The sequence below is a fragment of the Gopherus flavomarginatus genome, chromosome 1 (assembly GCF_025201925.1).
Source record: "Gopherus flavomarginatus isolate rGopFla2 chromosome 1, rGopFla2.mat.asm, whole genome shotgun sequence".
Lineage (NCBI taxonomy): Eukaryota > Metazoa > Chordata > Testudines > Testudinidae > Gopherus > Gopherus flavomarginatus.
In genome coordinates, this window is record NC_066617.1 from 358590804 (window position 1) to 358616209 (window position 25406).

At 45.7% G+C, this 25406-nt stretch overlaps 1 protein-coding gene across 2 annotated transcripts in view; it reads right to left on the minus strand.

Moving 5' to 3' along the window:
* Positions 1 to 1101: 1101 nt before the first annotated feature.
* ACER3 (alkaline ceramidase 3) overlaps positions 1102 to 25406 on the minus strand; it is a 75094-nt gene continuing 50789 nt past the window's right edge. The window contains exons 7-11 of one of the 2 annotated variants that reach the window (XM_050931028.1): positions 20034 to 20092; positions 11172 to 11273; positions 7068 to 7172; positions 4089 to 4134; positions 1102 to 3874 (exon numbers count right to left, since the gene is read on the minus strand). In XM_050931028.1, the coding sequence (XP_050786985.1) occupies positions 3821 to 3874; positions 4089 to 4134; positions 7068 to 7172; positions 11172 to 11273; positions 20034 to 20092 (366 nt within the window). In that variant the 3' untranslated portion in view covers positions 1102 to 3820. The other variant, XM_050931038.1, reaches the window with a different exon arrangement.

Here is a 25406-nt window from a genome sequence, read left to right on the forward strand (position 1 = left end):
TATTGCATAGTCCAAATTCTAACTCTATGGTGCTTTTAAAATGATCAGTTTGTTCTTAACACTTGCTGGTCGTGCATCTCCTGGTGTTAGAACTGTAAGAACAAACAATATTTTCTCTTCCATAAGGAAGAGTTCTGGAGATAACTAATACTGTTAGCCAACTTGAATTTCTGCTTTCAAGTAAGATGTAGGTGAGATTCCTCCTTGCTGGTAGGTCTGAATCTTCCACATCCTATACTTGTTGCAAAAGCACTTTTCATTGTTGAGCTGCACCTGAAAAATCCTGACTCCTGATGTATGGATGAAAGCGTGGTGTTGATTTTTATTGTCAGAGGTTAAATGTCCTAATGTCCCTAAGGCAGAGGTTCTCAGACTGTGATCTGTGAAACACATGCCGATGGTCCACTGGGGAATTGATTGGTCACATGGTAAAGGCCCTCCTGGTTTTTCATAGATCTTTTTAAGGTCAGAAGTGACGAGTATGATCATCTAACCTGACCTCTAGCATGACATAGGCCACAGAGTTAAAGTTTCCAACCTTTAAATTGCATCAAAATACACTTGCTACTTTGCAAATGTTACTTTTCCATGGACGTAACAGCCAGAGATGTAGTGAGCCCACAAATGGGAAGGGAAGATGGTCCATGTGACAGTCTTGTCAGCTGTAGCCCACTCTAAAAGTTTGAGATCTGCTGCTCTATGGATGTGTCTACACTTCAGGTGCTACAGCAACACAAGTAAAGCACTGCAGCTGTGCTGCTGTAGTGCCATAGTGTAGATGCTGCAGCGACAGAAGAGGTTTTTCCATCACTGCAGTAAATCCACCACCCCTTTGAGAGGCAGGTCAATCTAGCGGTGTCTATACTGGGGCTTAGGTTGGCTTAACTACATTTCTCGGGGTGAGTTTTTCACACTGCTGTGCGACGTAGCTAAGTTTTAGGTGTACACCAGGTTTCAGAAAATAAATACCTCTTTGATCTGCTTGGTCTCACAAGGAATATAAACAAGGAGTAATGTAACAGATACACACACGTTCTTTACATGGTAGTTTGGTACATCTATTTTTCAAGCAACTGAACAAGGCCGTCTAGGTGTCATGTCTGAAATAAGAATATAAAGTTTATTCTGTCCTGACATTTTCAATAGGACTTACAATTTGTAAGGTAGTGCTTCCCAACACATCCATCACTTTAGATGACTATTTGTAGTTAGAGGCTTACACATCTCAATTACATTCTTTATGTAGTGGCAATGTCTTGAAGAGAGGCTCTTGGGGAAAAATGTGTGTTTTGGCTACTTAAAGTGAAAGAATAAGTCACCTTGCAAAATATTAAGCTAAAAACAGAAACCTCAAAACTGTTTTTACATTTTTGAGCAAAAAAAAAAAATCAAACAGAAGCAAACCGACAAGACATGTTAACACTTATTTGACATCCCGACAAATGAATTTTACATGATCTGAAAAGGAATGTGCTCCCTTGCTTCTCACAAGCATGTAGGCTGTCGAGCAAGTTTTTTGAAACACATCTGACACAAGCACAGACATCTCTTCATTGGGAAATTGGCTTTCAGCACATGGCAGTGACTGCACATACACAGGTAAGTCCTGAAAATACATAACCCCCCTGACTCTGCAATAAGAATAAGGCCATTGGGAAAAAAAAAGTTTTAAAAATATTATTAAGTAGCCAGGAAGCCATCAGTGACTGCTAATATGTTCTGCTTCATATCTGCAGCATGCAGAACTGCTGCAATGGGATGGTGCTTCTGGCCCTAACCTCAGCAAAGCATGAGCTCGACTCCCATTTGTGGCAGAGGTGACTAAAAAGATCCAGAAGGGCAGGGAACAGGCTTGCTTTGGGGCATTTGGGGTGGAGGGAAGAGGCACCTTCTTTAGCTGTATTTTGGAAACCGACTGCAAAGCTCTTCTCAGAAACTATTTTTTCCAGATAATTAAGGCGCCCAATTCAGGAAAGCCCATGCTTAATTCCCATTGACTTCAATGGGACTAAACACGCTTCCTGAATAGAGATGGGTTCCTGACTAGTGACTTTAGCTCTGTTTAAGTTGCAGATCTATCAGATAATGTTTACCCAGACTGCAAGCTAGCTGTCAACTGCTAGTCAAACCACCATTTAAAGATTAACATACTGATAGTGGTACTATAGAAGGCCTCTAAAGTGTGTAGGTTAATTGCAAACACAAAGGAAAAGATAATTTTGGTTAGTATTGATTATACATTACAGGATCTAGTCTTATCTTTGAAGTGGTAAAACAAAAACAAAAAAAGTTACATGGCCAAGACGTTGCAGATCTTTGAAGCAGCTTTATGGGTGCCCAAGCCCCACTCCACCCCTTCCCTCAAGGCCACTTCTCCCCCTCTCTCCCAGAGTGTCCTGCATGCCACAGAACAGCCCATCTGTGGCGGGCAGAAGGCACTGGGAAGGATGGGGAGAAGTTGATCAGCAGGGTTGCTGGCAAGGGGTGGGGAGAGCTGGCTGCCCGTTTTTTCCATGAGTGCTCCAGCCCTGGACACCCATGAAGTCAGCACCTATGACCACAGCTACTGCCGCTCATTGGGGGTGGTTTAATTATGACGACGGGCGAGCTCTCTCCCGTTGCCATAGAGCGGCTGCAAGGGAGCCTTTAGTGTGGTGCAGCTGCATTGGCACAGCAGTACCGCTGTAAGGTCTCTAGCGTAGACATCGCCTCAGAGTGCTGTCAATTCTGCTGAGGAGACCAAAAAAAGGCCCGGTTTTTGTAAGAACTGAGCACCCTTCACTCCAGCTGAAGTCAGTATGAGTGAAGGATACTTAGCACCTCTGAAAATCCGGTGAATATTTGTAAGATTGTAAAATATGGGTGGGAGAGCAAGAGAATTTAAACCTAGACCAACACGGATATAAACAAGCATTTAAATGAAGTGGCTGTGAATCTGTGAGCATGAATGATCTGCAAAATGAAAGCAGGGTTAGGAAAGGGTGTTCAGTACTTGCTAGGGATATTCAGAATGACCAGGAATGGCCTCCTGGATTCTCACACAAGTTAGAAGGACTTGGGACAGTTGTTAAGTTTCCTCACATAGCAAGAAGAGTCGAAATGTCTCAGTGAGTATAAATCCTTTTTTAAAGGGTCCTTGAGCCATTTCATTGGTGCGCCCTATCCCCAGGCACTGCTGGAAAACACTCCCAATGGGTCCCACATCCTCAAAAGAAAATGGAAGCCTGACCTAATTTCATACAATCTCTCTACGTGTCCCACTCCCTTGACATACTGCAAACAGCAACATATAAGCATGGTAAAAGAGAGCCCTAACTAATTACATACCTCACTAAACTGTATAAAGGTGCAAGCTTGAATTAGTTCAGAAGGATGCAATTCACGATAGGCCCCCCTGGATGCTTAGACTGGCCATCACTTGGCCAATGTCTTCATAATTCAGTTACTAATATTAGTTTAACCACAGACCAGACGGACAACTGAATGAAAACATATGCAACCCATTTCAAAAAATGGTAAGGTTTCTGTGACCAGCACAAAATATTAGCCCAGTATCTTCAGCTATACAACATATACACAAAAAATATTGTGTCTTAATTTTGTTTTAACACCTTAACAATAAAACTGTTCTAAACATTATTCCCATAATGCGCCGACTCTTCACTCTGTGTTGTGTCTGGCAATACCAGTAATACAGAGAAGTCTATTTCCTGCTACACAACCCTTGAGCTGATGCATAATTTTGCCACATCAGTGTCAACAACTGTGGAATTTCTTTCTTCAGCCAGTGGTCACACTTGGTAGGTTGGAGCTCTCACAGTCAGTGCTTCTTGGGGGGTTCCACAAGGAGAATAGGCCATATTCCAAAAACAAACTGAAAAGAAAAGGGGGAAACGAGATTTGCTTGCAATATAGCTTCTCAGAACAGAAATACAGTTCTCAGTTTCTTGAAATTAATAAACAGAACACAATGTAAAAATAAAGCCAGAAACAGGAAGACCTGGCCAATGAAGTGTGCTTAAGTGTAAGCCAACTGAATGGCCCACTTCTACACTGCATCAGTAAGTACAAAATGTTTGACAACTTACCTTCACCTTTGGCCTGTACTTCAGGAAAAGTGTCCTTGTGTATAAGCTAGGGGGAGAAATCCAATGAGCATTTAACAACCAAAGTGCCGTAAGTCGAGGTACACAGCTACACTTCAGGCTTTGTCCAAAGCAAGTGCAACACTGATGACAGGAGTGATTCCCATGATTTCCTGACTGTACCAGGAGCACTTCTGTGATCACAGCTCAGCCTCAGCTTGTTCTGCCTGGGTTTACCTGGCACAAATGGAGGACTAGTCACAGAGCCCTGTTTTACTGGCTGCCACACAGCAGCAAGTGAGCTGTGTCTCCCCATCCCCACCCTTAAGGAAAGGGAGAGGGGAAGCCGGAAGAGCATTCCCTCTGTCACAGGGGAAACAGCAATCAGGCACTTGTCCCTCCCTAGCCTGGAGAGGTGGGACAGCAAACCCCCTGAGTAGCCAGGGTGCTGAGCAAAGTTGCATGCTTTTACACTTGTGCTCATCCACCCTGTCCTCCCACTGTATCTGCATCACCTGTGGGTTTTGTTCGGTTTTACAGACATTTACTTCAGGAAAGGAGGCACAGTCTGCACCTTCAGAAACCATGCTGGGTTATGTATGCCAGTCACATGCACCCTTAGCATTTCTACAACACCAAAACTAGAATATTAGCTAATGGAAGGTTGCACGGTCTAGTTCCTGGAGCAGGTTTCTGGGTCAGGTGAAAAGGGGGTCATTAAATACTCTGCCACTCACTGTGTGACGCTGGGCAAATCTCTTAGGAAACCTGAGGCATGGAAGCGCCTGAGCAACTCACTAAAAGAACTCAGGAGTTTCTAGCTCCTACTCTGATGCTTAATCCACTGGACTCCACTGCTTTATAACGATCGTGGTAGACATCTACAAATATCTGAAGCTTGTAAACAGCAAAGGGTGATGGGGACTATTTATCATGGCACAAAAGTATATAAACTACTGTAGAAGGAGAAGATGAAATTAACCAAAATTGGCTCAATATTAGAAAAAGCTCTTACACTGAGAGCTCAGACTATGGAATAATTTGATAACAGCCCTGCCACTTCAGACTGTGGAAACCCTAGGAAAATGATACTTTAGGGAGATCACTTAAGCACATCTAGAAAAACACTCCCGGGCCAATGCACGCAAAATCATTCCCTCCCCCACCCCCATTTACAGCACTGTAAATCTAGCCTACAGTATTTAAACTGTCTGCATTAATTTGCTTTCTGTGAGGAACTTTCTATATCTAGGTGTACTCAAGCCATGCAGCACACCTGCCTTCTACACCGAGCAGCTGCATTCAAGAGGACAGCAAGAAAACGCTATCACAAGGAGGCTGTTGAGACTGTCCCTAGTGAAAGAACCAAAAGGAAAATAACCAGTTTTATAACTGGCAAAAAAAAACAACATCCAACCCTGCTCTCAGTGTGGAAAAAACTGTTTGAGAAGCTATTAAAATTCATATACTAGCTGGAATACCTCTTAAAAATATTTATTTTATAATTAAGGCCCTACCAGTTTCATGGCTGTGAAAAATGCCTCACAGACCATGAAATAGGCCCTTCCCTGTGAAATCCCATGTCCCCTTGTTCCTAGGAGCACCCCAGCAAAGGGGCTGGGCTGGGGAGGGACAGGACTTGTCCATCCCCTGCACAGCTGCTTTGGGGGATGGGGGAGGAGAAACCAGACCCACCTCCACCTCCAGGAATGTCCTGTGGCTGCAGGAAGCTCTGCAGTTGCTGCCTTCAGTGTCCAGCTCAGAAGGCAGCACAGAGGGTGGCAATCCAATGACCCCCCTACAACATGTTTGCAGACCGCTCCACTATCAGGATCCTCACAATTCCCTTTTGACCCCATGGTTACGATACCATGAAATTTCAGATGTAAACATCTGAAAATGTGAAATTTACCAATTTTCAAAACTATAGCCGTGAAATTGACCATAATGGACTGTGAATTTGGTAGGGCCCTATTTATGGTTCAGAGGAGAGACAAAGCCATTCTGATGACACGCTGCAAATGAGCAACAAAAATATTTTACCTTCCAGCCTAAACCCCGTTCTAATTCTGATCTACAATAGACAGCTGTAAATAAAGAGCCAAAAGTGATTGGAAAATTTGAAAAGCACCTCCCGTGACCATGAATTCAGCACTATTCTTGCGAATACTTATGCTCATGCTCAACTTTAGTCCCATGAGTAGCCCCACTGAAATCAGAGGTGCCTGGACATCAGTGTAGTATTCTAGATGAAGACAGCACCATCGTCTCCCTGCTCCATGAGATATCTGCACCAGTTTTCAGCAGTGGTAATGCTCATAGGAAGTTAAACATGGGTGTAAGTGTTTGCAGGATTGCAACCCGAAGGAATACAAACATTTAAGTTAACATCTTATGTTTGAAAAATGAAGCAATACAACCTCAAGTGCATTGGCATTTTCACTGCTGGACAGTGAAAAACCACAAGATTGCCATTACGAATTGCAACCCACCCTGCAGCACAAACAATTCTACACTCTAATATATAGTACAGACGCTCCCCAGGTTATGCAAACCTGACTTATGCAAATCTGCACTTAAGGGAAAAGTTGCGTAAGCCGGGGAGTGTTTGTATATAGTCTTCTTAGACAGATTTCTCTACCAATTACAGAAACTTCCGTCCCACTAGTTTAATAAAAATGGTTATTTTTCCAATCCTTTTAGCTTATATGACATTTAAAGGGCAAGATGCAACTGGGAAAACCTGTCAAAAACTAATCCTAAAGCAGTTTCATGAACAACTAATGTAGGCAATGCCTGCTACCAAGGTAAATGCCCCAATACCCACAGAACAAAGCATAATAATGGAATAGATATTATTTTACTAGTGTGTCTGGCACTCTAAAACGATGCACTCCCAACTAGCAACTCAAATCTAAAACCATTTATAGAAACCCCACATACTTTGCTTAACAAGCTATGGGGAAAAAGGCTGTTTCCTACCTTAGTAGGATATGAAGGTAAGAGCCAAGGCCCGTAAAAATGTGCCACCAAGCATGAAATTGTGTCACGGCTCCCACAACAGGAGGCATCTTCTCTCGTAATCCCCTGTTCAAAGAAACATATCACAATGCACTTTTTTCCAGACTACGTATTTCCAAGAAGCAGTGTTCACTTATCAGATCATGTCACTGTTTCTGTATCTCAGTCATGTACTTCATGTGTTCAGTCTTTACTAAGTTAATAACAACTACGTGGTTTTTCCCCATTTTTAGTTTAGGCAGATGTTTGCTGAACCAGTCCTCTCATAGGTTTGGAAAACTACCGAGAGAGTCTTCTACTTGAAAGGAGTACTTAAATGGTTTAGACCCACAACTTCAGGTATCATACTACTTAAGACACCAGAAAATACTAATGCATCTTACTTCTTTCCCGCCAGTTTCCTAGTCAGTGTGAAAAAACAGAAGGTTTGAGAGAGAAATTGGAATCCTTCTGAAAAACTAACTCTGTATAAACTCAAAAGCTTCTCTCCCACCAACAGAAATTGGTCCAATAAATACCTTACCTCACCCACCTAATCTCGGGACTGACATGGCTACAACACCACTGCATACTCACTTCTCTGTATCTGGTAGCCACTTCATCCCCCCTCACCAACCTCATGTGAAGTTTGTCTTGCCTCTTTCTCCTTCCCAGTGTGAGGCAAGGACAGACTGGGTGGACAGCTGTGAACCAAAGCACCAAGGACAGCAACTGCCTGATAATTCAAAGTGACTCTGGGTATGTGGGGCTGGAGCCTAGGTTCTGGGGCCCAAGCCCAAATGTCTACACTGCAATTTTATAGCCCTGCAGCTGAGCCCTGGGAGCCCAAGTCAGCTGCCATGGGCAAGCCACGAGGATTTTATTGCCATGTAGACATACATTGAAGAGTTTTGCTGGTAGGAAGCAGAATTCAGTGCAGAACTTGAAATGCTCTGCCCAGTTGGTTGACACTTGGTACTTTTAAAGGAACAGGACAAAGCAGAGAGAAGGGAGTCAAGTTCTCTCAGCTCCTTTTCCTCATCAGAGTTCTAGAGACAAATATGATTAACTTGGCTTTATTTTGAGGTGGAGAGAGACAGTTTAAATATCTTTTCCTTCCTTTTAAAAATCTATTTTCACATTCAGTAATAAAAATTGGATATGGTAGCTGATTTTATTTATTTCTTGTAAACCGTTAACTAGTTAGTGTTAGTCCTAGAGCTGGGTTGAGCTGGATATGCTTGTGCAGACACAAATGTGCTCATAAATAGCCAGGTTAATGTCATTCTGCATTAAGAACAGAAAGGGAAACCTCCACAATGTATATGTAACACATCAAAACTCCTGGATCCATGCTCATAGTCTTGAGTGGCAGAGGCTCCCATAGCTCACAATTCAAAACTTGATAGCTCCATCCAGGGAGGTGTTCTGTGCTAACCTAGCTGTGGAACCGGAGCAACCTTCAGTTATTTCCATCAGTTCCATTCTCTGTGGAAGTTGAAACATGTTACAGAAGTGAAGTACAAAAAGGTTACAAAATCCTGAAATTTAAGAGGAGGCGGGTGAGTTAGTGTGACTCATAATTTAGGGCATGTCTACACTTACTGGGGATCGACACTGCGGTGATGTATGCACCAGGGGTCGATTTAGCGGGTCTTATCAATCACAGATCACTCTCCCATCGACTACGGTACTCCACCAGAATGAGAAGCATAAGGTAAGTTGATGGGACAGTGTCCCCCATCAACCCAGCGCAGTGTAGACTCCGCAATAAGTTGACCTAAGCTATGCTGACTCCAGCTATGTTACTCACTTAGATGGAGTAGCATAACTTAGGTCGACTTACCCCCGTAGTGTAGACAAGGCCTTAGATTTCCAAAGAATAAAAATTACAAGCAAGAAAACTTATCTTCTCCAACGGTACCAGCTGTAGTAAGTCACACCTGGAGATTCCAAAGCTCCAGGGACTTCTGATTAAAGCTATGAAACAGGTATAGTTGAATTAAAAATTACTGCAACAGGCAGCAACACACATTGTATGGTAGGAAGTACACTGACATTTTTTCCTTTCGCCAACTGGAGATGGAAAAAGGTACTTCTAGCTATTGATGCAATCTACTAAAATGCAAACTGTAGGCAAAGGGCAGATTCCCTCAATTGATGGAGTGGTTTTGACCTCATCATTGTGTCAGCATGGCTGAAAAAGTAGTCAGCCCTTGTGCCAGTACCTGCAGCTTCAACGAACACCCTGTCATTTGTGCTGACAGATCATATCCCTGCGCCAGATGTATCAATAGCATCAAGTTTTGGGCATAAGCTTCAACTGACATAGCTGGCACATTCACAGGTCTGAAAGCTCCAAGAAAACTCTGCTAGGACCAAGTTTCAGCTGGCCCAATGTTATGCATACATCATTAACAGCCACAACTGTGGTGGAAGGAGAATGTCAGGTTATACAATATGCCTTGCTGGGTTCTTGCCCAATATAGTAAACTACTGGTGCAATGCTATCGAAGTTGAAGTCAGTACAGGCCAAGAAAGTGCATGGACAGAGGAGGTGAGATCACAGGAGTCAACTGGGATCTTCTTGATGCAGGCCTCAACCTGTCCTTATAGAGAGATGAGTAAACATCCTTCAAACTGGTGGTTAGTACTACTGTTACCTTGCCAGACCTGTGCTCTATGATGCATAGACTTGACATCCAGTTGTGAAATTTGACAGTGGCTTTCTGGGAGCTTTTGTTTTTGAGGCCTTCCTGGCTGACTTTGCATTGGACTGACTTGAGGTGTTGTGGGGAGGCCAGGAGAGTCTCTTCAAACGCCACGCCAGGACACAAATGCCCCAAACGATGCAACTCTGTCAGATTAATTAGCTGTGATTCACCCTGAAACTCCTTCAAGATTGGTCACTGTTCATTAGTTGAATGACATACACCTATACTGGATGTTTCCTGATCTTGTGGGCTGCTATTTTTGACATTTTGCTGAGAAATAAAAGAGGAAGAAGAAAAAAAAAAAAAGGCAAAACCTGGAAAGATAACAGGCCCTAAAACTCCCTTTAGTGACCACAGTATGTTTTTTTAAAGTCTAGAATGAGACAAAAAAAAAGAGGAAGAAAATGTCTCAGCCAGGTGGCTGAAGGATATTGAGCTCACAGCTCTGACTCCAGAACAGTCAGCAGCAGCTCAGCCATGGAAGCCTGTTCAGTACCAATGGCAAGAAAAGGACCAAATGTTGTAGGCACTAGAGGTCACTATGGGTATGTCCATACCGCAGTTAAAAACCTGCAGCTGGTCCGGGTCAGCTGGCTTGGACTGTGGGCCTGTAAAACTGAAGTGTAGAAGTTTGGGCTTGGGCTGATGCCTGGGCTTTGGGACCTTCCCCCCTTGCAGGGTTCCAGAGCTTGGACTCCAGCCCGAGCCTGAACATCTATACTCCAATTTTACAGCGCCGAAGTCCAAGCTCACACAGGCCAGCCACAGGTATTGTAGCGTACAAGTATCCTATGGTTCCACAGCAGGGGGAACCCAAGGTGTCTTCTTACTGGACATAAAGCTGTTTGAATTTTGAGCTATGGACATTCTCCACAGCTGGGAGCATGGACATAGGAGTGTTCTGTTATCACCACGCTTTGGTGAATGTGCTTTCAAACATGTGAGTATATTTAAGTAAAGAAACAGTTACTGATTAAGTATCAAGTTTAGCATCAAAACTCTCAGTCCATGAAAGAGGTGCTTAAACTATATATATCAACCTTTTTCAAGAACTAGTTTCAAAGTAGCTGCAGATAAGCAAGATATTTAGTATTCCGTCTCGAGGGCTGCCAGCAAAATTACCAGTTAAATTCCAATTCCAGAATTTCTACATAATTTTTCAAGCTAACAATACTTAGAATTTGAGCAGCCCTTAGAGGTCTACTGTGTTGCGAGAGCCAGTCAAGAGCAGACTGGATAAAACACTTGTCAATATTCTGTGTGGCTTATACTGCCCATATCAGGAGACAGACTCAGAATTATTCTGCAGAAAACAAAGCAAGCCATGGAACTCAGAGAATAAAAGATATGCAGACAAGCTGCACATGCTTACCTCAATTTATCACAGAAAATGTTGTCTACATTCCAAAAAAAAAATCCCATTAAAAATACACTTAAGGATGTATAGCCCAGACCCCTGAGCCACGGGTATACCCTAGGGGGAGAGAAGCAAAGTGAAATTTAGTTTTTAGGATACAAACTGCATTTAAAGTACATATATAAATTACACTATTTATAAGTTAAATGCCTGGCGGAAAAAAGTTTAAAATTCCTTTTACGAGACACCATCAACTTGAAATTTAATCACATTTTAAGAACTGAATTAAAGGTACAGTACTGTGAGGTAAAACATATCCCATTTTTGGGGTGATCACTCATTTTCCTCCTAGATGTTTCTTACCCCGATGGCTAGGTGTGAAAAAAACCCAACACAAACAAGAGAGGAAAACAATTAAGCTGGCTGTTCCAATGCATGGACTAAACCGAAAGAATTTTTCCCCCTCTCTAATCTTTTCAGTTATTCTTTGGTATTACTTCTAACAGTGACAGGTAAGAGTTTCAGACAGAAGCGTTCTGGGTTGTTGTTGGTCTTTTTTAAGCAGACTGGGTCCCTTTAACATTCAAAGCAAAAATTAAAGTGGCATACCAATGCCAATCACTAGCCCAGCGGACAGTTTTAGAAAAAGTCATTTCAGATTGTGTTTTACCAACAAGAGCCTTTAGGAAAAAAATCCTATTTAGGATACAAGACAAATGTGCTGAAGAACCACAGATGTAAGGCAGCACATCGTTCATAAATCCAACCTTACTGTTTGCATTCATGTAGGCCACAGAATCTTTAACTTCTTGGTGAAAGTAGGTGAAGTTTGTTCCTTTGACAAGTCCTCAAAAATATCCAATTCCAACCCCAAGAAGCTACCATGAAACACAGTTCATGTTATTTTTCTCATCACGAATACACAGTTCAGATTTTGGTTTAAGATGCATTCCTGAGTTGCTTGTTGCCTTTTGCATTATTTTTGTCACTGTGAATTATCATCTATAGAAACAGCAATATCACCAATAAGAACGTATCCTGTATCAAGACAAATGGATAGGGCTTTTTAAACGTAAATAAAACTCTTTGACAGCAGTGCTGGCTGTTAATATACATTTTGGAGTTACGGAGTCTAGTGATTGGCATTAGGCATGTCGTTTATATGCTTGTAGATATTTTTTCCTCAAGGCAAACACATCAGACATACACTGCATGTGTTACTGAGGGGGTAAACGCAAAACCCATTCACATCATCAGCAGACTGATTTCTAACTAGCATTTATTTAGTCCCATAAATATAACAAGCAAGCTGAGCCAAAGCACCAAAACATCCTTACCCAAAGAGCTTACTTTCTAAGGGCACAAGTTAGCTGAACATATGAATGAGCAAAGAAAGGCATACATTATATACCAGGGTAGGCAACCTATGGCACACGTGCCAAAGGTGACATGTGAGCTGATTTTCAGTGGCACTCACACTGCCCAGGTCCTGGCCACTGGTCTGGAGGGCTCTGCATTTTAATTTAATTTTAAATGAAGCTTCTTAAACATTTTAAAAACCTTATTTACTTTACATACAACAATAGTTAAGATATATATGATAGACTTCTAGAAAGAGATCTTCTAAAAATGTTAAACTGTATCACTGACACATGAAACCTTAAATCAGAGTGAATAAATGAAGACTCGGCACAGCACTTCTGAGAGGCGAATGGTTAGGAGACACAGGTAGAAGCATAGTTCTGAAGAGTTCTGGAAGTAAGAAGCCAGAGCAGGAGTCTAAGGAAGGGAGGCCCAATCTGAGTCATAGAAGACAAAGATCTTAGGAGCTGAGTTTGGATGGATTTGAGGAAGAGAACATACTGGGGGTGGGAGGTGTAGGCAAAGGAAGGATATTTTTGCAGTTAGGCACTAGATTGTGCCTCAGGATAGTAGAGTTCAGGAAAGGATGAATTTTGGCAATGTGGAGGAAGTAATTACAGGATATGGCGAGGGTCTGGATATGAGAGAAGAAGAGCGTGACTGAATGTCATCAAGTACTGGGTAAGAGAGGAAGGTGGGGTAAGAGAAGGAAAGGTTTGGTTTTACGCATTTTAACTGGAGTGATAGCAGAATACATAAGATAAGATGTTGGAAAGATAGGCAGAGTTGTTGGGATTTACAGGGCTGGAAAGACAGTAAAACTAAGCTGAAAACACACACACACTTACACTTTTTTTATGGTAGAAAAACTCAAGATGGATATATATTGCTCAGAGCTAAGTAGTATCTGAACCCGAGAGAAAAGATCACTCAAGCAGGAGAAACGTAAAAGAGAGGAGAGGGCACAAAGCGAACCAAGAAACTTAATTTAATATATTTATTTACACTGGCTGCTCCGTTTCTTCAGTTTAGACAAGAGACTTTTCATTGGTTCTCAATTCTTCCAGTACTTTTGATACCATTCCTTTTATTTTTTAGGAAAAAAATTAGATTCTCAACTTCATGTATATCATACTTTACCCATTCAAAACAGTAACTTCAATAAAAAAACTTTTACCTTTTAGCATCCAAGTACTTTGCATGCTAATTTTAAGTACTGGGCTGCAGGGAAAACATTAACTGAAGTGCTTAATCCCATGACAGACCTTCACTTCAGCCAGCTACTAGAATTATTGTTTGTGAACCGGCAGTATTTGCAGTACTTTACAAAACAAAGGAAGAGAGTCCCTGTGCCTGAACAAATCTACAAACTACCAATCCAAAGCTATCATCAAAACAGTTGACAAAAGACGTTCTCTCTGACACTTTTCGTCGGCAAAAAAGACGGTTACTCACCTTTGTAACTGTTGTTCTTCGAGATGTGTTGCTCATGTCCATTCCCACTAGGTGTGTGCGCGGCGCGTGCATGTTCGTTGGAAGATTTTTACCCTAGCAACACTCGGTGGGTTGGCTGGGTTGCCCTCTGGAGTGGCGCCGCTATGGCGCTGGATATATACCCCTGCCAACCCAACAGCCCTTCAGTTCCCTCTTGCCGGTTACTCCGACAGAGGGGAAGGAGGGCGGGTTTGGAATGGATATGAGCAACACATCTCGAAGAACAACAGTTACAAAGGTGAGTAACCGTCTTTTCTTCTTCGATTGCTTGCTCATATCGATTCCAATTAGGTGATTCCCAAGCCTTACCTAAGTGGTGGGGTCGGAGTGAGATGTTGCAGAATGCAAAACTGCTGAGCCAAATGCGGCATCATCTCCAGACTGTTGAACCAATGCGTAATGTGAGGCAAAGGTGTGAATCGATGACCAGGTAGCTGCCCGACATATTTCCTGGATGGGAACATGGGCCAGGAAGGCGGCAGATGAAGCTTGAGCCAGAGTAGAATGGGCGGTGAGTTGGCTGGCCGGAATGTGAGCCAAATCATAGCATGTACAGATGTAGTATGTTCCCCAAGATGAAACTGGTTGGGATGAGACCGGTAGGCCTTTCATCCGGTCTGCCACAGCTACAAAGAGCTGAGGTGACCTTCAGAAGGGTTTTGTTCTCTCGATATAAAAGGCGAGAGCCCTGCGAACATCTAGGGTGTGCAGCTGTTGTTCCCGATGCGACGGGTGCGGCTTCGGAAAAAAGACTGGGAGGAAGATGTCTTGATTGACGTGAAAGGCGGATACCACTTTAGGGAGGAAAGAGGGGTGTGGTAGCTTATGCTTGTCCTTATGGAATACTATATACGGGGGGTCCGCTGTCAAGGCCCGAAGCTCAGATACTCGTCTTGCCGAAGTAAGAGCGCCAAGGAAGGCCATCTTCCAGGAAAGGTACGGCAGCGAGCAGGTGGACAGTGGTTCGAAAGGAGCACCCATAAGCTTGGCTAGCACCAGGTTGAGATCCCAGGTAGGGGTCGGGCGTCTGACTTGAGGGTACAAACGTTCCAATTCCTTGAGGAACCTTGAAACTATGGGGTGAGAGAAGACTGATCGGCCATTTTCCCCTGGGAGGAAGGTGGAAATGGCTGCCAGATGCACCTTTATGGAAGAGACTGCTAGGCCCTGTTCTTTCAGGGACCAGAGGTAGTCCAGGACAGTACGAACGGACACCTGCCTGGGGACTGAGTTACGCTGAGCGCACCAGCAGAAGAAATGCTTCCACTTGGCCAGATATGTCATCCTAGTGGAAGGCTTCCTTCTGCCCAAGAGCACCTGTTGGACCGAGGCAGAGCAATGCAACTCAGACTGGCTCAACCACACAGCAATCATGCTGTGAGGTGAAGAGACTGCAGGTCCGGATGGTGAAGCCTGCCGAAGTCCTGTGTTATGAGATCCGGCCAGAATGGCAGGGGAATCGGGTCTGTCACTGAGCGGTCGAACAACATGGTGTACCAGTGCTGCCTCGGCCACGCTGGAGTAATCAGGATCAGGTGGGCGCTCTCCCTGCGGAGCTTGAGTAAGACTCTGTGGACGAGTGGAAACGGTGGGAAGGCATAGAGTAGGTGCCTCTTCCACGGGATCAGGAATGCGTCTGAGAGGGAGCCTGGGGAGCGTCCCTGGAAGGAGCAGAACACCTGGCATTTCCTGTTCTCTCGGGAGGCAAAGAGGTCTATGTGGGGAAACCCCCACTTCTGGAAAACAGAATGGATGATGTCTGGACGAATCGACCACTCGTGAGACAAGAAGGATCTGCTGAGGTGATCTGCCAGAGTGTTCTGGACTCCTGGAAGAAAAGACGCTACGAAATTGATCGAGTGGGCTATGCAAAAGTCCCAGAGGTGGACGGCTTCTTGACAAAGGAGGGAGAAGCGCGCTCCGCCCTGCTTGTTTATGTAAAACATGGCCGTTGTGTTGTCCGCATGGTTGGTATATTGAAGCCAGCCAGGTTTGAAAGGGACGGAGGCGTAGCCTCGAGTGCTTGGTCAAGAAGGTGCAGAAGGCCATGTGACCTACTAGGCTGAGGCAAGTACGCACTGACATTGTTGGGAAGGTTTGAAGACCTCGAATAATTGAAGCCATTGCTTGAAAACGCGACTGCAGGAGGTAGGCCTGGCCAGATTGGAGTCCAGAACCGCTCCTATGAAGTCTATTCTCTGCGTGGGTGTCAGAGTAGACTTCTGTGTTGATCATCAGGCCTAGGCTCCCGAAGAGGTCTTTGATGATGCACAGGTGCTGCAACACTTGTAACTGGGAAGTTCCTCGAATGAGCCAATCGTCGAGATACGGGTAGACCTGTACCCGACGATGCCGGAGGGAGGCGGTGACTACAGCCATGCATTTTGTGAACACACATGGAGCTGTAGAAAGGCCAAACGGAAGCACAGTGAACTGAAAGTGTTGATGGTTGACCACAAAACAGAGGTACTGTCTGTGTGGTGGGTAAATTGCGATGTAGAAATACACGTCCTTCATATTGAGGGCAGCATACCAGTCTCCCGGATCCAGGGATGGGATAATGGTCCCCAGGGTTACCATGCGGAACTTCAGCTTTATCATGGATTTGTTGAGTTCTTGCAGGTCTAGGATCGGTCGTAGACCTCCCTTTGCCTTGGGGATTAGGAAGTAGCGGGAATAAAATCCTTTGCCCCTCATGTCTTTTGGCACCTCCTCTATAGCTCCTATGGCTAGGAGCGACTGGACCTCTTGTAAGAGGAATTGCTCGTGAGAGGGGTCCCTGAAGAGGGACGGGGAGGGAGGGTGGGAAGGCGGGGTGGAAACAAACTGGAGGTGATATCTCACTTCCACTGTGCGCATGACCCAACGATCTGAAGTTAGCTGGGACCAGGCAGGGAGGAATTGTGAGAGGCGGTTGAAAAAGGGAGCAACTGGTGGAGCCGCCCTCGGGCATCCCATCAAAAGTTCTGCTTGGGCCCCGCTGGTGGTTTAGGGGGCACCTGATTTTGACCTCCTTGAGGGCCAGACTGTCTCTGATGATTCCCTCTACCACGCCTTCTGCTAAAGTCCTGACGCAGCCTAGGTGAGGCGTTAGGGCGGTGTGGCTGGGGCCGGAAAGTCCTGCGTTGGGTCACTGGTGTGTGCATACCCAGCGAGCGCATTATAACGCGATTGTCCTTCAGACTTTGCAATCTCGGGTCAGTTTTATCTGAGAACAGGCCCTGGCCTTCGAAGGGCAAATCCTGACTAGTTTGTTGTAATTCAAGGGGAAGGCCTGATACCTGGAGCCAGGAGATAACGCCTCATCGTCACTCCTGACGCCAGGGTTCTGGCTGCAGAGTCTGCTGCATCCAGAGAGGCTTGGAGGGAGGTTCTTGCTACCTTTTTACCCTCCTCAAGTAGGGCCGTAAATTCTTGATGGGATTCCTGGGGAAGAAGCTCTGTAAACTTCCCCAAGGACACCCACGTGTTAAAGTTATATCTACTTGTTGGTTTGCCACCCTAAGTTGGAGGCCCCCGGCCGAGTATATTTTGCGGCCTAGGAGGTCCATGCGTCTAGCCTCCTTTGACTTAGGAGCCGGGGCTTGCTGGCCATGACGCTCCCTCTCGTTCACCGATTGCACCACTAAACAGCAAGGAGGTGGGTGAATGTAGAGATATTCAGACCCCTTTGAGGGGACCATATATTTTCTCTCTACTCCCCTTGCTGTAGGTGGAATCGAGGCTGGGGATTGCCAAATGGTATCTGCATTAGCCTGTATGGTGCGGATAAATGGAAGAGCAACTCTAGTAGGTGCATCAGCCGATAGGATGTCCACGACCGGGTCCTCTATTTCAAGGACCTCCTCCACCTGTAAGTTCACATTCTGAGCCACTTGTCTCAAAAGGTCTTGATGGGCCCTGAGATCAATTGGTGGAGGGCCTAAGGAGGATGTTCCCGCCACCGCCTTGTCAGGCGAGGAGAAGGAGGAGAGGCCCGGGACCAGGGGGTCCGGTGGGGGCTCCTGCACTTGAGAAGCGTCATCTGTGTTAGGTGGAACCTGGGTGTCTGCAGATGGTATCGGAGCCTCATCCGTGCCCTTGGGAGGGCGAGGGGCGGCTTACTGTTGCCTCTGGTACCCGGTGTTCTGATGGGGTCGACCATGGAGCCACTGATGGAGCGCCTTGGGCCTGGTGGTATGCCCACGGTGTCCAGAAGGATCAGTGATGAGGCCCTTGCTCGTGGCTCTGGCTCTCTGGGAATATATGGCTAGGGACGTCAGAGTCACGCTCCTGAGAACAGGATGCGCTACCAGCCTGTGATGACATCAATGTGTGTCTCGATGGCCACGGTGGTGCCGATAGACCCTGGGAGGCCGCCACTGTTCTGGATGCTCGATCCCAGGGCAGTACTGGAGACCAGTACTGGGAGCTATAACGGTACCATGAGCGAGACCGGGACCTTCTCCTGGCACCGCTACGGTAGGTCAACCAGGATCTTGAGCCCCTTCGTCTGGAGCGACTGCGGGATACACGGTGCCGAGGGCGGTGCCGTGAGTTGGACCGGTACCGGGAGTATCCGGCCGGCGAATGAGATGTCGAACGGTGCCGCGATGGAGAGCGGTGCCGAGACTGCGAGCGGCGCCAGGAGTGGGAACAGCGTGATCGAGAGCATATGTGAGACCGTGATCTTGAACGACGTCTCTCTGTTGGAACAACGGAAGGTGGCCTTACCAGGGCCGGTTTTCCGATGGATTGTATGACCCACACCAGCGGTGCCGGGGTTGAGGCCGTGTCGACTCCGTCTGGTGATGATCTCCCTTGCCGTGGAGAAGGTCTCCAGTGTAGAAGGGAGGGCAAGCTCAACCACAGCCTGAGCCGGGGAGCTGCCAGGCACCGGACTCAATGGCCCTTGTGGGACTGGAATCGACGGTGCCGCGCTCGGTGGAGCCGTAATCGGCGGTACCACAGTCGACGGTGCCGTGGTAGAGGATGGTGCCGGACGAACCGTCTTCGAAAAGCGCTCCTTCTGTGGAGCTGAAGCAGCTGGAGAGCTATGTTGCTTCCTGGGTCCCAGAGACAGGGAGCGGTGCCGAGCAGATGTTGGTGCCGGGGCTCCTTCTCGGTACCGGAGCGTCCGGGGCCGAAGGGGCACTCCTTACAGAAGCAGTCTGTTGGGCGCTTGGTACCGATGCTGCAGGACTAAGTGCCGACTCCATGTGGAGCTGTTTCAATCGAAAGTCCCGCTCCTTCTTCGTCCTTGGTTTAAACGACTTGCAGATGCGGCACTTATCAGTAAGGTGGGATTCCCCTAGGCACTTGAGGCAGGAGTCATGGGGATCCCCTATTGGCATCGGCTTTTGGCATGCCGAGCATGGTTTGAATCCTGGGGCCTTGGGCATGGGCCAGTACCGGGGTGGAGGAAAGGGGGCTAATCCCCGATCCCCCCTTAAACTATATACACTCACTATAAATACAACAACTAATACTAACTATAACTACAAGAACTCGAACTATACAGACATTAAAACAGCAAAGAACTATGAGTAGCTAGGGATGTGGAGATCAGCAAAGCTGCGCTTCACAGTTCCAACAACCGTCACGGGCGGTAAGAAGGAACTGAAGGGCCGTTGGGTCAGCAGGGGTATATATCCGGCGCCATAATGGCACCTCTCCAGGGGGCGACCCAGCACGCACACCTAATTGGAATCGATATGAGCAAGCACTCGAAGAAGAACTTGTGACTTTTGGGGTGTCTGTTTGTGTTTTTAACACCTCTGAATGACAAAAGTTTTGTCGTTCAGTTGTCAGTGTAGACAAAGCCTAACTTCAATGAAATATCTTTACTGAAAGACATGAATCACTCCTCCATTGTCACAAGACAGAAAGCATATGACTTTGCATCTCTCACTCATTTAGAGAAGTGGTCAGCAATGCCAGTTTCTCATGTTAAGATGTTTTCAAAATGCACAACTCTTAGATGCAAACACCTGGTTAGAACATATCTACTTGTAATGCTGAGCTAAATAAACAGTCACTTACCACAATACAATATATACGGATCGAAGTACTATAATAGAAACCAGTGCTCCATATACAATCTGCAGGAAAGTGGAGATAAAATTCAATATTAGTGTGTTACAGGCAGGTATTATTGAGTTTGTGTACCATACTAACGCAAAAGAAAACTAAATGTTTGTTGGTTTATCATCTATAGTATCTTTACTGACTTTTTTAAACCATCATTTTGTCTATTTTTCAGTACAGAGAATAGTTTTCCGCCTTTAAGTTTCCAAACAAAACAAAAACAAAGCCATAGTACAAAATGCCTCCCAAAATAGAAGCGTGGTTATATCCAGGCCCAACTGTTGGAGAGGTTTAGCTCTTTTTCTGGAGATAGGAAAATCCAGATTTCAGGGACAGGTCAAGAATTGAATTAGAAAGCAAACACTGGGCAGCACTCTTGTATCCTAGTCACTATGGTGAAGACAAGGAAAAGTGCAGTTCACAGCTCAAAAGGTAGTCAGCATCCTGCAGTTGAGTTTTGATTAGGGAGCACATCACCATGTCTTCCCTTCTCTGTGCACTTTAATCCAGGCCTGCACAGATGACAATGGCCTTGGATGGTGTCTAAAGTAGCAACTCCTTCACAGACAGTGCTTGCGACTAATGATACTGTGCAGAATTACTGAAAGCAGAAATCTGAACAGACTTCACTGTGTCTACCATTCAGCAACAGGGCCACCCAGAGGATTCAGGGAGCCTGGGGCAAAGCAATTTCGAGGATCCCTTCCATAAAAAAAATTGCAATACTATATTCTCGTGGGGGCCCCTGCGGGCCCCAGGCAAATTGCCCCATTTGCTCCGCCCCACGGGCAGCCCTGGGAAAAATAAATCTTCCGCATCTTGGCACAAACCCAGTTTTGAAAAAACTTCTTTACAAGGTATCACTGGTTCTCAGAATCAGCTAAGTGCTAAAAGGCTCATTAAAAGGGTTGGACAAATATTTTCCGTCAAAACTTTTTTTGGATCAAAAACCAGGGGTTTTTTAAAAGCAGAAAAAAATCACGGACAATGTCTGCTTTCCTTCAAAATTTGTTGTGGTTTTTTTTAATTGAAAAGCTGAAATCAGTCTGCCAAAACCTGAACATGGTTTGGGGTTTCAGAAGTGTGTGGCCAAATATTTGCTGCTTGCTGTGTTTCATTGTTTAAAGAAATAATAACTGCTGCTTAAAAAATATCCAAAACTTTTGAACCACCTCAGCTTGTGACCAAACGCCTGAGCCCATCCAGTCAGAGATTTTTCCAGGTTTCTGATACTCTGCTGGCTTCCTTGACTCATATCTGTCTCCATAACTTTGGGTACATTTAGGTTAGAACATAAGAACAGCCATACTGGATCAAACCAAAGGTCCATCCAGCCCAGTAATCCTGTCTACCGACAATGGCCAATGCCAAGTGCCCCAGAGGGAGTGAACCTAACAGGCAATGATCAAGTGATCACTCCCCTGCCATCTATCTCCACCCTCTGACAAACAGGGGCTAGGGACACCATTCGTTACCCATCCTGGCTAATAGCCATTAATGGACTTAACCTCCATGCATTTATCTGTTTCCTAGAGACTGACTCCATGGGGCCCCTCACAAACTGGAGACGGGTACTGTGGGTTTGTCTTTAGTATAGACTATGGACATACTCCACGAACTGAGCATTTGAGCTTGTTCCAGAATCTGGGATGAGCCTATGTTGTGAAAACTGACACGCTCAAAATAGCAGATGCATGTGAATGGACACAGGGTGCTAAAATTAAATTAACCCGGGGTTCTCAAACTGGGGCCACTCAGGGGGTCACAAGGTTATTACTGGGGGTCACGAGCTGTCAAGCCTCCACCTCAAACCCCGCTTTGCCTCAAGAATTTATAATAGTGTTAAATATATAAAACAAGTGTTTTCAATTCATAAGGGCGGGGTGTCGCACTCAGAAGTTTGCTATGTGAAAGGGTTCACCAGGACAAAAGTTTGAGAACTGCTGAATTAACCCCTCCAAAGTCGCAGGGAATGCGGGGGGGGGGGAGGGGGGAAGAGGGTGTCCTTCTTTGGTAGGGTTGGGAAGGAGGTAGGTGGTGTAGGATATTGCTCTTCTCATGTGAGCCCTCCCCCAGCGGCTAATTTTAAATGAAGCTACCCTCCCCTGACATGAACCTCCCTATAGCACTGAAATTAAATATAGACTATAATTTGGTATTTGAGAAGTGGAAGGGATGGTAGTCCTAATGGAAAAGCTAACAGCTTGGCTCTTCCGCAAGCCTCAAACTGCTGAATGAGCTTTAGGGTAGGGAAGGCTGTGCCTCCCAAACAACCTGTCCCTGCCCTCTTTCTGACCCCTACCCACTTCCTGCCCCCCAACTGCTTGCCCCCCTCAGAATCTCCGACCCATCCTGCTCCTTGCCCCCTCACTGTCCCCCAGAGACCCCCACCACCACCACCACCCCAGGACCCCACCCCTGCACCCTGTCCCCTGACTGCCCCTACCCCTATCCACTCTCCCCCGCTGAGTCCTGATAGACCCCCAGAACACCCACGATCCAACCCCCTCACCATTCCCTGTCCCCTGACTGCACCCCCAACCTCTCTCCCCTCCCTGCCCCTTATCCAAACCCCCCCCCCCCGGCCCCAGCCCTTTACCTCTGGCTCCCCACCCACCTAGAGCCTCAGCGCATCGTATCCAGGAGCGTCCCTAAACAGCGGTGCAGCGTGGCTCCGGCGAGGCCCGACTCCTTCCCGTTCAGAGCCGCGTGGTCAGGGGGTGGGGCTGCGAGCCCCAGAGGGGCCTGAGTTTCTTCTGCTCAGCATGGAGCAGCCCCGTCCCCTGATCAGGTGGCTCTGAGCGGGGAGGAGCACAGGCCCCACCAGAGCCACGCTGCACCACTGTTTAGGGATGCTCCTAGATGTGCTGAGGCTCCCGGGGCGGGAGCCTCACCTGTTTTCTTGGGGGCCCTTGCGGAGCCCAGGGAAAATTGCCCCACTTGCCGCCCCCCCCCCCCCCTCACAAGCGGCCCTGTTCAGCAAAGCCCAAGGGAGCATTCTAAGTTAACCATGGCATATGTTCAGCATTGAGGCCTTGTCTAAACAGGGATGAGGTAGTATTCTATGAGTAGACCAACAACTCAATCATGATATGCCTGTTTATCTGAGAGGACCTAGTGAAACTGGTCAGCAATTACAAAGGTATTAGTGGGGGCTCTAGGAGACAAACTCGCCAACTAGCTAATATGATTATCCCCAATACCAGTTTCCACCAGAAGAGAATTTATTTTACAGAGAGCTTGGCCACACCATGGCATGGAAAGCTGTAGCATAACTAAGCCAACTGTGACATTTATAGAGGGGGGAAAATCCTAGAAATGTATGGGACAAGCTGCAGAAGTGGCTGAACAAAAGGATTTTAGGAGTTGCCATAGGGGCTAAGTTGAAGAAAAAAATAGTGAATTCATTTCTGTACACTTTTAGGTGAGGTGGATTCTCATGAGGAATAAGATGGTCTTGCAGTTAACACACTGCACATGAAAATGAATCCACAGGAAGAGTTGTATAAACAGAGGACAGGAACACATGAGGATGGAATTCTTGACGCTTTGTCAGCACCACAGACTGCTCTTTGGGACAAGCTGACTTTTTGCAACTTCAGCTGAGAACACCTTAGAGTAGTCTATGCAAAGCGCCTCTTATTAAACAGTCTCTCTCTCTCTCTCCTTTTAATAAATCTGGTTTTACTGAGAAACCTGCTGCTGTTTGGGGGAAACTTTACTTAGTCAGCCAGAGAACAAGCACCTGGCATCCTCAAAAAGAGAGGTGCTGTAGGATAAAGAGTTACTGGAACTGAAACCCCTATGCTGGCATTCTAAATTTTGGTCAATAGGGAACAAGCAAATGCATTTATTCCCAGTGAGGTATACTACAAAAAGCTGGGCAGATGATACAGAGTGGAGCAACCATGAGACTGAATGAGACGAGAGGTGGCCGTGGGGTTAGGTAACAGAGATGGGGCACTGATTAATGTTTTCTGCCCCCCAAAAGGAAGAGCAGGATGAATTAAATTAAGTGACAAAATGAGACAAAAAAGAAGGGGTGCTAAGCTCTTAGCTGGTGTATATCAGCGCAACATCACTAATTTATACCAGCTGAGAATATGGCTCAGGAAGGATTGTACCCAAAGACACCACCCAGTGTGAAAGGCAGCAATTAGGAAAAAAAATGAATAGGAAATAATTTATGGCTGCCCACATCTTTCCCACATGCAGCAGGGGGTTGGTGACCTCCTGAGTTCTCTTTCAACCCTAATCTTCTCTGATTCTATGATAAGCCCCCAATGGACTCCTCTAACAGTGTAAGTTATAAGGTCAACAGCCCAAATGAGAACACATAAGCAGAAATGATAGTATCTGGCACTTTGCACCCATAGATCTCAAAGCACTTTACACAGGAGGTAAATATTTTCCTTATTTTACACATGGGAAAATGGAGATAGAGGTGAAGTGACTCGTCCCCATTTATGCAGCAGTCTAGTGGCAAAGCCAGATTAAGACCCAGGTCTCCTGAGTTCCAATCCAGTGCCACACACACTGGTCCATACTACCTTCCATTTACCACAGTATTCCCCTGGTACATCAACAAATCAGTGAGATGGACATGGAATCCTTGGCCAGTAAACGATAGCATGAAGCTAGGCAGCAACAAAGTAATATTTCAAATTACACAATTTAGGTATTAATTTTTAAAAAGTTTCCATATGCAAACCCTTTTATTGTTTTGCAGCACACTTCTAATCTTCCTCTTTTCTTCTCTTACTTCCAATTTGCCATTCAGCCATTTTAAGACAACTCCGTCATTCAACAGAGAGGCAGAGGAGAAGCCAGGAGAGTTTGCCCTGGAGGGATCGCAGAGGAGAGAATACAGGTGCACCTGCCATAAATTGTGATATCCTCCAGATCCCTCTTTATTTTTCCTTCCCCGTTCCCCAACCTTCCTTTGTTTTTCCTTTTAGCTAATCCCTTCCTATCTTCCCTTCTCTCACTCTTGTTCTACATTAAATATAAATATTTAACAAACAGAACTCGAGAATTATATTCAAAAACCAAGACCACTACAAAATTGAGGAACTAATATCGCATTTGCAAACCAACATTTTACTGACACTGCTTGTACGTTCTACCGCTTTGCCCACCTTTTGTTTTGTTTATTTAGCCTTCGGGCCAGCAGCTGTCTCTGGCAATAGAATAACTGGGGCCTGTAGTCACCATCGTAATAACCAGACCAATTTGTTGTATGTATTGGCATAACAATACTGTAACTGTAGCAGCTGAGGAAAATCCCTTCACAAAAATTTAAAGACAGCTATTGAAGGATTGTATATT